The sequence below is a fragment of the Phalaenopsis equestris genome, unplaced genomic scaffold, assembly GCF_001263595.1.
Source record: "Phalaenopsis equestris unplaced genomic scaffold, ASM126359v1 Scaffold000421, whole genome shotgun sequence".
Lineage (NCBI taxonomy): Eukaryota > Viridiplantae > Streptophyta > Magnoliopsida > Asparagales > Orchidaceae > Phalaenopsis > Phalaenopsis equestris.
The window spans coordinates 475,230-490,107 of NW_018164862.1; the positions used below are offsets into that span (position 1 = coordinate 475,230).

Consider the following 14,878-nt stretch of genomic DNA (forward strand, 5'->3'; position numbering starts at 1 on the left):
AAATTGAATCAATTGCATGCGTATTGTTTGCGGACGTCCGGATAACGGCCCAGACACATCCACACATTCGCAAATTGAATCAATTGCATGCGTATTGTTTGCGGACATCCGGCCCAGACACATCCACACATTCAAAATTTCTTTGTGAAAGATTTTGCATAAATGTCACTTAATTCATATGTATTTATGTATTTAAAACCTAAATTGCAGTTTTCACGTTCAGCTCAACTTATTTATGCATGAGAATTGTATTTCATTTTTTTTTAAAAAGTTATAATAATGATATTTTTGATGTAATATGAAAAATTTATATGATATAAATGTCAAAAGTAAAGAACATCAAAGAACAATGAATGGCCACTTATCATGTGAAATAATGTTGAGATGGTTTATTGCCTCTCCCTTAAATGTTGCATTTTTGAGCGTTGATAGAAAGCATGTATAAATAATGAGTTTGCTAGTTAAAAAAGATTGAAAATCTAGTAAGTTTTAATTAAAATATTAGTATTTATATTTAAATCTAAAATTGTTGAGAGATATTATATGAAAATATGTCAACAAATACATATTAGCTTCCAACATTACATCTCAACATAGTGTATAAAAATTTAATATCATGCAATATTTTCAAGCGTCAATTACACACATAACACAAAAAAGTATTACCATGTTAATTACTTGAGTGCTAGTTTTATAAATAATAATATTTTAAGGGCTATCCATGCAATTACATCTAGTTTGGGTCAGTTACATACATAACCAAGATTGAAGTGCTGCGAATGTGATTATCCCTATTTTGAATGCATTCAACGTATCGTATGTGGCAAGTAAAATATCCACCATTTTATATCTGCATATAAGATGAAGATTTTAGCACAGATATGTTAGATATTTCATTAATTGATTTGGTGGAACTTATTGCCGATATCCTTCCTTTTATTTTATTTTATACCACAAAATTAATATAAAAATAAAGGAATGGCATGAGGCGATTTAGATGGTCTCCAACCATCTTTATGCATGCTAAATATTCGAGTACCACACCTTACACACGAGGAGATTCAAACTCATGGCTCGATGGGACTTACGACCTTTAGAGAGGCTGCTCTACTAACAGACCACGGTACACACATACATACAGAGAGGGGGTCATTACATACATAGAGAGAGGGGGTCAACGAGGCTTACAACACCCGTTGATCAAATTAATCTGGAAGTCTTCCATATAGTACCGTCTAACATTACCTTTACCAAACTACACCATTTCCGGGATGGATAAATCATTTCTACTCGAAGAAATTAACTAAATTCATTGATCAGAGTTAAAAGGAAGTTATATACAGGTCAAAGATATATATAAAATAATAATAATAATAATAATAATAATTGAAACAAGCCACGGTCTAGTCTACAATGCACCAATTTCACCAACCCCTGAAAATAACTCGGGCCATCAATCACACTAGAAAATATTACATCAGGAGTCCTAATATAATTTTATATGCGGATGATAGTATTTAAGTGTTATTAATAGTATTATGTGTTATTTTATCAAAATAACATAACAATACTAACAATAACACCATCCTCATGTAATATTTTTTCCAATCACTGTGCTAAAATCCAAAAAGTTCCACTATCTCTCTTTATCAATCACTTCAGTGTTCTTATCTTTCACCCCGCCAAGCAGTCGTGCTGTTAAATGAGGTTGGGGGCACCGGGGCGAGTGAAGATGGTCTCCGCAAGGGGTATGTTGTCGACGACGATGGCACGGCATCGCCGTATATGTTTTGAAATGTGCGAACTGGAGTTGCGAGGCGGGCTCGGTGATGACTTACGACTCTGAGTAGATCCTGCAATACCTCTTCCTGTTTGGATTTCCAACGGGAAGAAACAAGTTATTGTGGTCGGACTATGTTGATTGATTGAATATATGAGTAAAATTAAACTTTAGATATCAATGTAATTTTATGGTTGAGCTTATAGTAGGCTTCATCTGTGTTATAACTCAGGTCGAAACCAGCAAAGCCATACAAAAAAATTGAAATTAAACTTTTGAGATGAAATCGAAATTGAGTTTCGAAACATGGAATCAACCCCATCGTAACCCAAACCCGGTAGCGACGGAGTTGGAAAGGTGGGGAGGTGGAGCCTTCCAGTCTAAAGATGGGTTAAATATTTATTTGTTGTGAACACTATCAACTATCCTAACGAGGGAGGTTAACGAAGTGCTAGCTAATAGTTATTAGAAAAGGGAGAAATTTACATACATACTACACAATTCTTATCAATTTACATATCTCTAACACCTAAAATTTTATAACACTTTGATGTCATAAGACTATGCAAGAAAATGTGTATTTTACTTTTTTTAAATTAGTAATAATAATATTTTTGATGCGAAGTTAAGGATTTGGGCAATGTATATGTAAATATAAAAATTAAGGAATTAAATATGTAAATATATAAGACTTGTGTGCTTTGTATGTAAACGCCGCAAGAAAAACTACAATCAGCAATTAATAGAAAAAAAGGAACAAATGTAGTGATAATTTTCTTCATCATCATAAATGCATATGTGATAATTTTCAAAATTGCAGTTGTTGATAATATGAACAGCTTAGAGTGGTGTCTCGGCAGTCAAAATGCATATGTCATCAAAATAACTAAGAACTTTGTATATGGCAGGTTATGATTGTTCAAATGATTACGTTAAAGAACAACGTGGTGGAAAGAAAACAGAGAGGTAGAAATTTCTGGATTTGGCTTTTGCCCATTTCAGCACACAATAAATCAATTATGTTACCTTGACACGGAGGTACTCTTCAAAACGTGAAGTCTTTACAAAACATGACACAAGAATCTGCAAATATTGAGCAAGAACATTGAGATTAGAGAACAGACAGCAGCCCGAGTATTTTTTTAGAATTAAAGCATAAAGCTTAAATCCATTATCTCCTAACTGCAAAATGCGGACATGAAAATGATAAAGAAGATGGCCCAGACATAAAAGTAAGCTAGGAACGCTAAATCCAATGTCTGCAGTGAAATATGTAAAAAACTACACAAAATTGATGACTGGGGATTATGGGATGAATACTTAGATTAGTTATAAATTTATTTCAAGAAATAAATATGACCTATTTGTATACGCACATTCGGTTATACAATTTTGTTTTACTTTTTTTCTTGAACAAGAAGTTGGCTGAATTGAGTCCACCTACCGAAATTAACAAAATCGAGCCAACCCACTGAAATGGTTGAATCAAGCCCACGAGCTAAAGTGGTTGATTCAAGTTCATCTGTCAAAATGGTTGTATACATTCCTCTCGAGAGGACGATCTAGCCCACTTGTGTGAGGGCAACTACCAGAGAAGACCATCATGACTGGTAAAGACATCTATCACTCCATCATTAAAAACACTGCCCAAAATTTATAGCTAGGTATTTTCATCTAGACACCAGGGACTGGGTGTTGTCTGACACCCACAACACCGCATAGTAAAAAACGTATCCTATTATTATTGAATTACTTTTCTCTCTTGTGCATAATGAGAAGTCAAAAGATGTCAAGAAAAGATTTTTTTCCCTAGGGGAATTCCTACCTCTTTCTCCTTCTCTTTCTCTCTAAAATCTTATAATTCAGGAAAACTCTAATGTGTCAGACATTTTCGGCTCATCGGAGATAAGAACTCAATACATTCCCAAAGATTTCTCTCATAACTCGTATTCATCTCTCTCTCTCTCTCTCTCTCTCACACACACACACACTCATTTTCTCTCAACAATACAAGAGCTTTACTGGGTTGTATGTACTCACGAACAATACAAGGGCTTGCGTCTCAAAATAATTCAATATTCAGAAAGATGCGATAAACGTGGAGTTCATACAAAAAATCTACAAGAAGAACCTGTTCACCTAGAGCAAGATTAAGAAAAACGATAGATTTCACCAGGAAATTTGCGCTTCAATAGATCAAGGAGCTGAAAGAGTAGATGATGAATGTTGTGCAAAAGTTAAGACAAGCATCCAAATCTCGTACTCGAGCTAAATAGAGAACATGCATTGGACCGTCAGGATAATTGGCTCGCAAGCAAAATCCACCAAGGCAAGAGCCAGTGAGACTGGAGCCACCAAGGCTAGAACTAGCTAGGGGAAATTTACCAGAGTCGGACCAAGAAATCTTGGCCCAATCTTCGAACGATTAAAGTTACGTTTGGAAGATCTCAATCATTTAAAAGAGGGATATGTTGTAGCCTCGGCTGAAGGAAGAAGAAGAAGAATACTCTCTCCCAACTACTAAGATGACGATGCCAGGAGAGGAAGGAGAGGTTAGAGGGGAGTGCATTTTTAAGGAATATTGCAAAACCCAAGGCACCTGAGGAAGTTTAAAATTTCTTCTTTGGAATCTTAAAGAAGAAAATTTGATCCCACTAACAACCTCGCTTCATTTGAGTCAATTGTGTGTCTACTCTGGTTAAACGACGTTTTGAAATGTCATTTATTCTTCATGATGCTAAAGGAATCAGCTCTACATTGGTTCAACAACCTGTTGGTATGAGTTATCACCTTCTTCAGAGAGTTAAAACAAATGTTTGAGGCCTAGTTTGTTGGCATGCAAAAGCCACCAGAGAACTCTCAAGTGCTCTTGAAGATCCGTCAGGAACCCATTGGGAACCTCAGAGTCTTCAACACTGTCTTCAAACGAGAAATGCTGGATGTCCAGGATTTTGAACTCGTCGTCACTTACATAGCTTTGACCCAAGAACTCCAAGAATGACCGTTTTGATATGCGCTTAGCTTGCAGAAGCCAAAGACGTTGGCAAAACTACTGGAGGTCGCAAATTGCCACATCTTCGTCGAACAATACAATTCACGCACTAGGCCTCGATTGTCGAAGCCCAAGGATCTGAGTGAGTTTGATATGTTATACACACCCAGGAAAGCAATCAAGTCCCAAATCGTTTATGGTTGATTTCTCTAAAGGGCTAACCAATGAAAGGGTTGACATGGAAAGGACAGACTCCAGACACTTTATGTAGACAGAGTCTCAGGGAAGTCACAAAAAGTGACAAGTATGATTATGTGGTACTTTCGGATACATCCTAAGTCACTCAACCCAGCTCGATTTTGATGTTACCCAATCAAGCGAAAGACGAGGCACTTTTTGCTATTTTAAGGTTCTAACTAGGAATCTCAATAGCATATCTTCTTGTCGGAACTGATACTCAGCTTGTGATCAACCAAATCAATGAACTGTTTAAAATGAGTGATCAACCAACTCGAGCACTTCCAAATCAAATATATCCAGCTAAGCTCTCCCAAAAAAAATATAACAAGCTAAAAAAAAAAAAAAAACAATCCAACGACCTATTATCTAAAGGAGAAGACATTGGCAGTCGATGGTCTGTGTTCGCGGATCGACCTACCATTGAAGAAGTTGAAATCGCAAACCTGCATACAAAGTCGGCTGATAGCTGGATCAACCACAATGCAATATCTATCGACAAACATAACTCTGAAAAATGTTAAAGATGTTCGAAGGCTTAAGATCAAAGCAACAAATTATTTGATCTGTGTCGGAGAACTATTCCGAAGGTATGTTGCTTCCACTTCTCTGAAATGTGTTAGGGAAGATGAGAATGAAAAGATTCTACATGATGTCAACTCCAAAGAATGCGAAAGCCATTTCGACAGAAAAACTTTAGCTAACAGAATCATCAAGGATATTTCTGTCCTACTCTCCAAAAGGATGTCGAAGAATTCTCTAAAAAAAGTAAACACTGTCAGAATTTCGCCTTGCCTTGACACAACTTCAACCATCACATAAATTGCAATTGAAAAACGGTCCCTTGCCTTTTGCAGTATGGGGAATGTATCTTCTGGGACCTCTTCCCCAACAGAAGGGAAAAAATATATCATCGACATGATTGACTATTTCTCCAAATGAATTGAGGCTAAACCCATGGCCAAAATTACGATCAATGTCGTTCGCATTTTCGTATAAACTGATATGATTTGCAGACATGACATGTTCATGATCATTGTCACCGAAATTGACACCCAATTTGTCAACAAAAAAAAATGAAAGAAATATGTAATAACTAAGAGATATGATTGAAGTTTACTTTCATCCATCATTGCAAGAGTAATTGTCAGATAAAGGTAGCAAACAAGCTTATTCTAAATCTACTCAATAAGAAGCTAGGAGCTAAAGGTGAGTGGGCTGAAGTGCTTTCATCAATTTTATTAGCACTTCACACAACGTTTTCGACCTCTACTGGCCAAACCCCTTTCGCCCATTCCCATGGTATTGAACAATCATTCCTTTTGAATACGATGTGTTTAGCCAAGAGTAAAATGACAAAGTATTATAACTCAAAAATCAAAGAACGACGATTCAAACCAGGAGACCTGGTATTGAAGAAGGTAGATGCCACAACCCACAATTGGGCTCTGAAAAAGCTCGAGCCAACGTGGTCTGGGCCTTACATAATAAAAGAGCAAGTCGAGCCCGGAGCCTACAAACTCATCACCCGTTAAAGCAAGAAAGTTCCCATAACATGGAGCAGAGATTATTTGAAAATTTTTTATAAAACAAAATATCATTATAGCACTCATTCATAAGATAAGTATTTCAAGCTAAACTAAATAAGTTTAATAGTTAAGAACACTATGTTGATCAATGGAAAGAGTTATAGACAACTCCTAAAACTCCTAACAATTGGATAGGATGATGCTAATATAAGAATAATGACTACTATCTCGAGAAGAACGGGGATCCTTAGCAACCTTGTAGTAGTAGCTAAAAGCCCACAAAAACGTAAGACCTGCAGAAGGGTCATGGAACTTCTCGAGTTAAAGGATAGTCTTAACCGGCAAGTGACTTTTTTCTTCTTAAAAGATATTTGATGCGTCACAACGAAGTAATCACTTTTATCCTTTATTAATTTTTTGCGACAATACTTCATGAATAAATTTATTCTCACTCTGAAAAAAATGCATATCAGTATTGAACGAGCGATAAATTATCAAAAATAAATAAAAATACGGCAAGAGCGTATCTAAAAATGATTCAGAGAAAAAAAAGGGATGAAACATAATACAAACTAGGAGTAGCGTCAACTCATCCATCATCAATTTTGGTACACTATGTAATCATTCCTTGTAAATTTCTCAAAGTGAAAAGTAAAGTACAAAGTACGCATTTCTAACTCTTCCAAGATTTCAGAGAACTCTTACATGTCCTCCAATAATAGAAGCTCGTTCAAAAATCTTCACGAAAAGCTACCAACTAGAAGAACATGAAAGAATCGAGAACTTCCTCGCCATCAATTCGTCTGCCCCATGAACTTGAGCTACAGATGAACCAAACCCACGAAAAGTCTTTGACTAATATGCCTGCAAAGACTACTAGAACTGGCAAAAACTAGTGGCATGCTGAAAGAGACTCTTTGTCAATTAAAGAGCCTCACTCAAATATGTGATAAGAATAATTCTTCGCCTTTGAACCCGAACAAATTCTTTTTTGGAGTCAACAAGCAAAAAAATTCCTACTTTAGAGTTTAATGAACAAGAAGAACGAAGTCGGGACGATGGGATCGAAAGATCCATTATTTTCACTCTTCTAAAACTAATTCCTCCACCATCATTGGAGGGTTCCCATCAGAACTTTTTCATGTCTAAAAACTATACTGATAAATTTGTTCAAAGATGAGTTTCTTCTCAGAAAGCCCTTGTCTGTTTATAATAAAAAAACAAACAGTAATTGACAGAGAAGTCGAAAGGGCACAAATTCTGAAAAGGCGCATCTAAAATAAACAAAATAATAAGCTTTTATTGCGATAAGACCGATCAGGTTCACCTTTTCAGGTTGAAACAATAACCCATCACATTCTGAGAATATGTCTAGCCCATGACCTATCAAGCCAGCTAATGCGCATGCTGTGAACGAAAGCGTACCGAAGTAACAAAAGATGTATCAAAGAATGAGATCGAAAGCAATAATCCATTCATGACTCTTGTAGGGCCCAATATGCTTTTCACACGAGGTACTAACCAACCGTTCTGGAGGTGCTCAGACAACGAGAAGCCTTGTTGAAATAACTATAAGCCCTTAAGGGGGCAAAACTTATAGGAAAACCAATAAGTCCCAGAAACGTAAAAGAAACATATCATGTGGAAACATATAAGTTATGAGTTGTCAACACGATTGAAGGAATCAACAGTTTACACTTGGGAAACTAGAGTCTTCTGAGAGAAAACTTAAGAGACAATAAATGAATTCGCAATCATAAGTAGTCAGTAAGAACAACAACAGAGTAAAGGTGCAGCAAATCAGAGCATCTCTCAATTGAGGAATAAGATACAAAGGTACAATCCCTTATCATCTCTTCATGAGAATATATCCGCTCTCCAATCCTGAAATATAGAAAAAGGTCAACACCCTCATTGTGCTTTAACTACAGTACAAGGTTGGAACTCTCCTCCTTCTTCATTATTAGAAGGATTGAATGAGAGGAAAAGAGGAAAGGTGATCCTGCTAAGAGCTAATGTATGAGTGATCAACCATCATTTATGAAACTCATCAAACAGGACCAAGACATCAAAAAAGCTTACCACCAGAAATGAGAGATCCCAAATATTCCATATGAGGGGAAATATGCTCTCCCGACATCTGAGAAGAGGCTCTCCCACAGATAAACCTGAACACACTGGTGTTCGTATTCAATGAACGAGAAGTCCCCTCCTTCAGATGTCAACGAGCAAGAAGCTCAAAGCTGCTGCACAGAAAGATCATTCTGCCCAACTTTATCGTATATGAAAGCCCCTTCCAAAATCATACAACTCTCTCTATCTAGAGAAACATTTCTGACCTATTGTTTAGCATGTCATGCAGAATACAAAGATAGTCTCTTCTTATAAGCCCCAAATAACATAATTCACAGACGCAACAACTAATAATCTTGATTTTCGCATCAAAAATAGAAAATCACAAAACTTTTCATCCTTATTAATGTAGGTTTTTTCTATATTAAAATGCAACACGACCACCTTGACAAGTCAACTCCAAAAAGAGCTACTCACACCCAGTCCCGTAGATGATGCTAGGGTCGATCCACAACCAGGAGATATTATTCATATTATTGTCTAGCATAAATGCTCGCTAGAGCCTTTCCAAGACTGACAACATGGCAAAATGAAAACCTCAACGCTTGAGCAGCCAGAAACCATGAGGTTTAAAAGCAAGTTCTTTGGACACTGGGCAATCCCTATGAGATAGGTTTCCCCCCTCTGTGCAAAGACAACTGATTAGCATGAGAACCATCCCTAAGGCAAGTGAGCCCCTTATGATGAGAGTGACAAGATCCGCTTAATACGTCTCGTGTGAGGTTAGACCCGCCTAAGGCGATGCCTTACCTTGAAAACAAAATTGCCAAGCTCACGTGCATAATAAGACTCAAGCCAAATGACTAAACAATGTCGACATTTTATCAACTCCGAATAAGGAACAAAAAGGCCGTCGCTTCCATGTTAGAGCTAATAAAAAATGAATAACTGAAATGCACAAAAAAATTTGTGACAAAATTACTACAAAAGAATTCAAAAGATTAATACATCTCTAATAAAAAATATACATGTATACACAAATTTAAAGAGGACATTCTTGTCCTTCGAAAGAGTTTGAAAGCTGGGCTCCATGAATTTGACCAAATTATTTAAAGGAGATAAAAGTTCATTCTCTATTAAAAGCTTCAAACAATGATTCACATTCTTTTTCTAAGTTATGAAACAACATAAATTCTAAGTCATATTCAGGTATCTCAGTTAGCTCACTAATAAATTCTATAGTGGTTTTCTTCCCCTCTAAGGATTTCTTTAATTCAACATTCTCTCGCCTTAATTCTTGAATCATGGCCACATCAGCCTCAGTCGCCAGCAATTGAGCTTTCAACGCCTCCAATAAATCAGTAACTTTCATCTTCAAACTTTTGGTTTGTGATCTATAGGCAAAGTGGTTTAGTGAATAAGGCGCGAGTTCTCCAGCTGCGATTTCACAAACTTACAGCCTAAATTGGCATTTAAGCCACGAGCTTCTTTGTCTCCAAATTAGCCAATCCCAACTTCTAAACCATATTTTCGCAAGCCACAGTTAGTTCTCAAGGAATGATGAAGTTGGTGATGGAATTGAAAGATCGAATACGCCAATTGTCAGGCATTTGCCAAGCTATCCATCAACGACAAATGTAGTTGTCGTCTAGGTGCATGAGCCTGAGCCATTAACATACGAGACCTTATCAGCGGTCCCATCAGACATTATTTTTCTAAGAAGGGCTCATCAGGCATCCAATCAAGTTCAAATCAATAATAACCCGAGTCATTCTCTTGATCATCCAAAATATTCTTCCCTGCAAATCGAATTCCTCTGTCTAAGTATCGAGCAACAACACAAGTTGCAAGTTAATTGATATGAATCTCTTAATTATTGACTGAAATGGGTTTTTAGATCAATTCCAACAAATTTGTGATGTGATAACCAAGCTGCAATTTATATTGCCATAAACCTTATCTTTCATGAACGAACTAAGCACATTGAGATAGATTGTAATTTTGTTTGTGAAAAAATTCAACAAAACTTGATCACTACAGTTCATGCAAAGACTGGGGAAAACTAGGGGACATCGTCACAAAGGCCCTTACTGGAGCTAGGGTTACTTATATTTGTAACAAATGAGCATGATAAATATCTATGCTCCAGCTTGAGAGAGAATGTTATCGAAAATAATAAATCTAAAGATTGTATATTAGAAAGCAAAATATTAGGAAAATCTAATTAGAGGAGATATAATTACAAGATCTCTTCTATATTAGAGATATTCTTAATCTAAAGAGATGAGAGTGTACATAAATATGTAACATATGGTTTGAATGAGGAATAAGAAAAAAATTGCTTCCCTTTACAATAGCAATGAAAATGTAGCTCGACATAAGGCGCATCTTGTTGCTTAGGACCTCAAGTAAGAAAAAAACCTTCATCAGATGGAGACATTCAGTCCTGTGACAATTTCTTACGGTCTACATTCTCCTTATCATAGCTATGACTTGTAAATGGCTCATTTGTCAACTTAACTTCTTTAACAACCTTATACATAGTACTCTAATTGAGATTGTTTACATGAAACAACCTCAAAGCTTTGTTGATTCTCAATTCCCTAAATCATGTTTGTCTCTTCAAAACGGCCATATATGATCTACAACAAGCCCCCCGTCAGTGTTTCTACATATTCAATGGTCACCTCCAATAACTACTTTACATAAGTCTAATTGATCCCTCATCACTCTTCTGCTAAAAAAATCAGGTACTAGTATGCCTTTTTATAAATGTTGATGACAATCTTTTCATAAGAATCAAAGTTTTAAAAGGCGAAATCGAGAATCGAGATGTTTTGCCTTACAAGGTTGGCATAAGCCTAAAAAAACTCATAAAATTAAAAATAATTCATAAATATGATATAAAACATGAGTATATTGATTTAATTTATTATTAGTAAAATATAAATCACAAATCGTAATCATAAATATTAATATAAAATAGAAGTTTGAAATATGAATCAAGGTAGACTTTCATATAAAATTTAAATATTCATGAGGTTCAAAAATCACAATGGACTCATGCTTGCTTTCAATATCTTAAAAAAATTATTATATTTATTATCAACTAATTCCGCCACATTTATAAGTGTAAAATGTTCTTCATTAACAATAATTTTCTTCTTACTATCAATTTATTTAAAATCCAATATAATTTAAAACAAAAGAATAAATTAATAAAATTATCAAATAATCAAAATTAAATTATCTTCTAACCTTTTCGAGACATTATATCAAATATTAATATATTAATAATATTATGCCTTTTTTTTGCATAACTTGATTGAAGAGCTGCCTCAAACGTCTTGAGGCATAAAAACTTGAGGCGTACGCCTCGAACATGGAAGGCACAAGCTTCACTGGTGACAAGGAGGCTTTATTGTGTCTCAGTTCTACACATGCCTTTTTAAACAATGAAGGGAAATAACATTGCCACAATGTGAACTCTTCTCTGAAATCTGCAACACACCTTTCAGCTTAAAGATATCGAACCACTGTCTCATTTTCCTGGATTACAATTTAATCAGACCCCATTTAACATACATCTTCATCAAACAACATATGCCAAACAAATCCTCATTAAAGTTCTCATGCAGGATTGTAAACCAACAATTATCCCACTTCCTCTTTGTGAGACTGCATTATAAAGTGCATATGAACCCTTCTCCCAGGCAACTCACTGGTTCTCTTCAATATATTATCATCCCAATTCACAAGACCAGATCCTGCCTTTGCTACCAAATGCCTCTGCCAATTTAAGCAAAACCCCTCAAATCAGCACTATCAACTTTGCAAATGCTCGTTGCGTACATAAAAGGCATGTTTAGTCTACGCTTCCATTCAATTGCATCACATTCACCCTCCAAGCTTTTATAAATTCAGAATAGGCAAAAGACCACCGATCTTAATTCCACAATAGAATATTTTACTTTCTCAGCGACAACCTTATAACATGGAGAGCCAAGAAACAAACAATGGCTCTCCTCCACAGAAGGGAATACAAGGCACTTGCCTCTGCCACCACTGAGATTATCAAGTACATCATTCATTAATGTCATTTCTACCAACACCTTTACTCCACTAACCTGTGACGCCCCTGAAAAGAAAGAATTGCTCAAAATCTAAATTGTACATTCATAACATGGGCTTGAATAGGGTATTATATGTTGACCTCATTTTTGGTGAGATCTCTTCTTCCTTTTAGAGCCGGTATGGACTTAAAACTTCCTGTTGGACTTTTTTAGAGGACTAGTCAAGCACCCGCACCAACTAGAAATTCAAGCCACTTCTTGACTCATTGCAGTTTCATATAGAAGGTTATAAATTCTTAACATTTGGTTGAGTCGATTAAAACCAACGTAACGAAACTCAAGTCGAGTACCCATAGGATCTAAAGCCTTAGGAAACCCATCGTGACTTCAGTGCACTCTCACGATGTGCGAATACCAATATTCACGTGCTCGATGCACATAAATATCGAAATTCACATTATCTGCACCTGTAGAAAGCTTCACGATTGACCAAGCTTGAATCAATTGTTAGAACAATAGATCACAGTATGAAATTTTAAGAAAATTTGAATTTGACGTGTTTTCGGCTCGATCGTTGGCGAGATTGTCCGGATGACCCCAGACGACAAAATTGACTGCTCCAACGCGTCCAAAACCCTCGATTTTAGCTAGGAAGGACATATGCATCACTATAATCCCCGACAAACACAAATGACACAGAAAATCAGATATATATATATATATATATATACATACATATACATATATAATATAAAACCACTAACCCTACTTAGCCTAAACACCAGCGCACGTCGGGGCTTAAGCTTCCGCGGTTCGATCGCCTGTGCCCTAGCATTCCCTCGACGCCATGTCGAGGTGACTCCCTGTTTGCTCTGCACGAAGCTTCTTCTTCCTCTGCGTCCGAAGCATCCATCCCCTTTGAACTACGCGACCATATGTCGATTCACTTCGTAGCTTCCCTTTGCGGCATGTTTGCGGTTACCTGAACCTTATGTGCTTGTTTCCTTTAATTAGTTAGGCTCTGCGATGCCCCGTCATCCATCGATGAAATGAGTACGCTCCCTCTTCCTCTCCCTCCCGTTCTTCTTCTTCTTCGGGTATAAAACCCCATGGGGGGAGGTCAGGTAAGGGGTGACAAAAATTTTGAGTCTAGGGGAGGTTTTGCAGAAATCTCTGCTCGGCTAAGACTTGGTGCTTGAGGGCTTGGTGTTTGGGAGTTATGTGATCGAGCAAGGTAATTTCTCTCCTTTCTGCTCTTCTTTCAGCTCGACAGAGGCCGAATAGGCACGGGGAAATAAAAAGCCTTAAGCGAGATTTTACTTCAAAAATATCTATAAGCTTGGTTGCCTTACCTAGAATCTCCTTTTGAAATTACTATCAATTGCTATGGATGGTCGGGCCTTTAGCAATTCTGTTGAGCCTGATTAAATTATTTCATTCCTTTTGCTTAGCTAAGTGTGTTAGACTTATAAATGGCAATTCTTCAAATATTATGCATGTGAAGATCTCTTTCTTTTACTCTTATTACACATGTACATTTATGCCATCCACCTTTAGTTTATGTGAAGTCCAAATGCTGTTTTAGCCCTATAACTTGGTGTTTACTTTGTTGATTCGTTCCTTGCTATCTTTACTCGCAGACTGCATTATCTGGGTCTGTTTGATGACTCTTGGGTTGCATGTTGCAATGTTTTTGGGACTCATTTGGCTGTGAGATTTCGAGTTGGTTTAGTTCAATTTTATGGAGTTTTGTAGCCTCGGTTTTATGAGCTGGTTCAGTTCAATTTTGTGAAATTTTGTAGCCTCAGCTTTATGAGCTCATTCGGTTCAGCCTTATGGAGCTAGTGGCTTCGTTTTTATGGAGCTGGTCTGGTTTTGTAGACTCCCTGGCTCCAGTTTTACAAAAAAAGTTTTGGCATACTAAAATTACCCTTGTACTGTACCACGCGGGGGTCTCCCCCCCCCCCCCCCCCCCCCTCCGCATTTGAAACATATGCAGATGGTAACTTTTTGCTTTGGAGCTTTTGGAGTTTTATTGTGTTTTTTCTCTGTTGCTAGCTCTATTTGAGAGCCTTGTTGAAGCTTCCTTGTGTTAGTTTGGGTGTTTTTCTTGCTGGCCCTATTCGAGAGCTTTGCTGGAGCTTCTCTGTGTTAATTTACATTGTTTTCCCTGTTGGATCAATTCAAGGTCTTT

At 36.7% G+C, this 14,878-nt stretch overlaps 1 protein-coding gene across 1 annotated transcript in view; it reads right to left on the reverse strand.

Moving 5' to 3' along the window:
• Positions 1-1,401: 1,401 nt before the first annotated feature.
• Positions 1,402-14,878, reverse strand: part of LOC110027265 (mechanosensitive ion channel protein 3, chloroplastic-like) — a 63,668-nt gene continuing 50,191 nt past the window's right edge. Inside the window, 3 exon segments of the mRNA XM_020728614.1 lie at positions 1,402-1,758; positions 1,761-1,868; positions 2,807-2,863. Of these exon segments, the coding sequence (XP_020584273.1) occupies positions 1,699-1,758; positions 1,761-1,868; positions 2,807-2,863 (225 nt within the window). The 3' untranslated portion in view covers positions 1,402-1,698.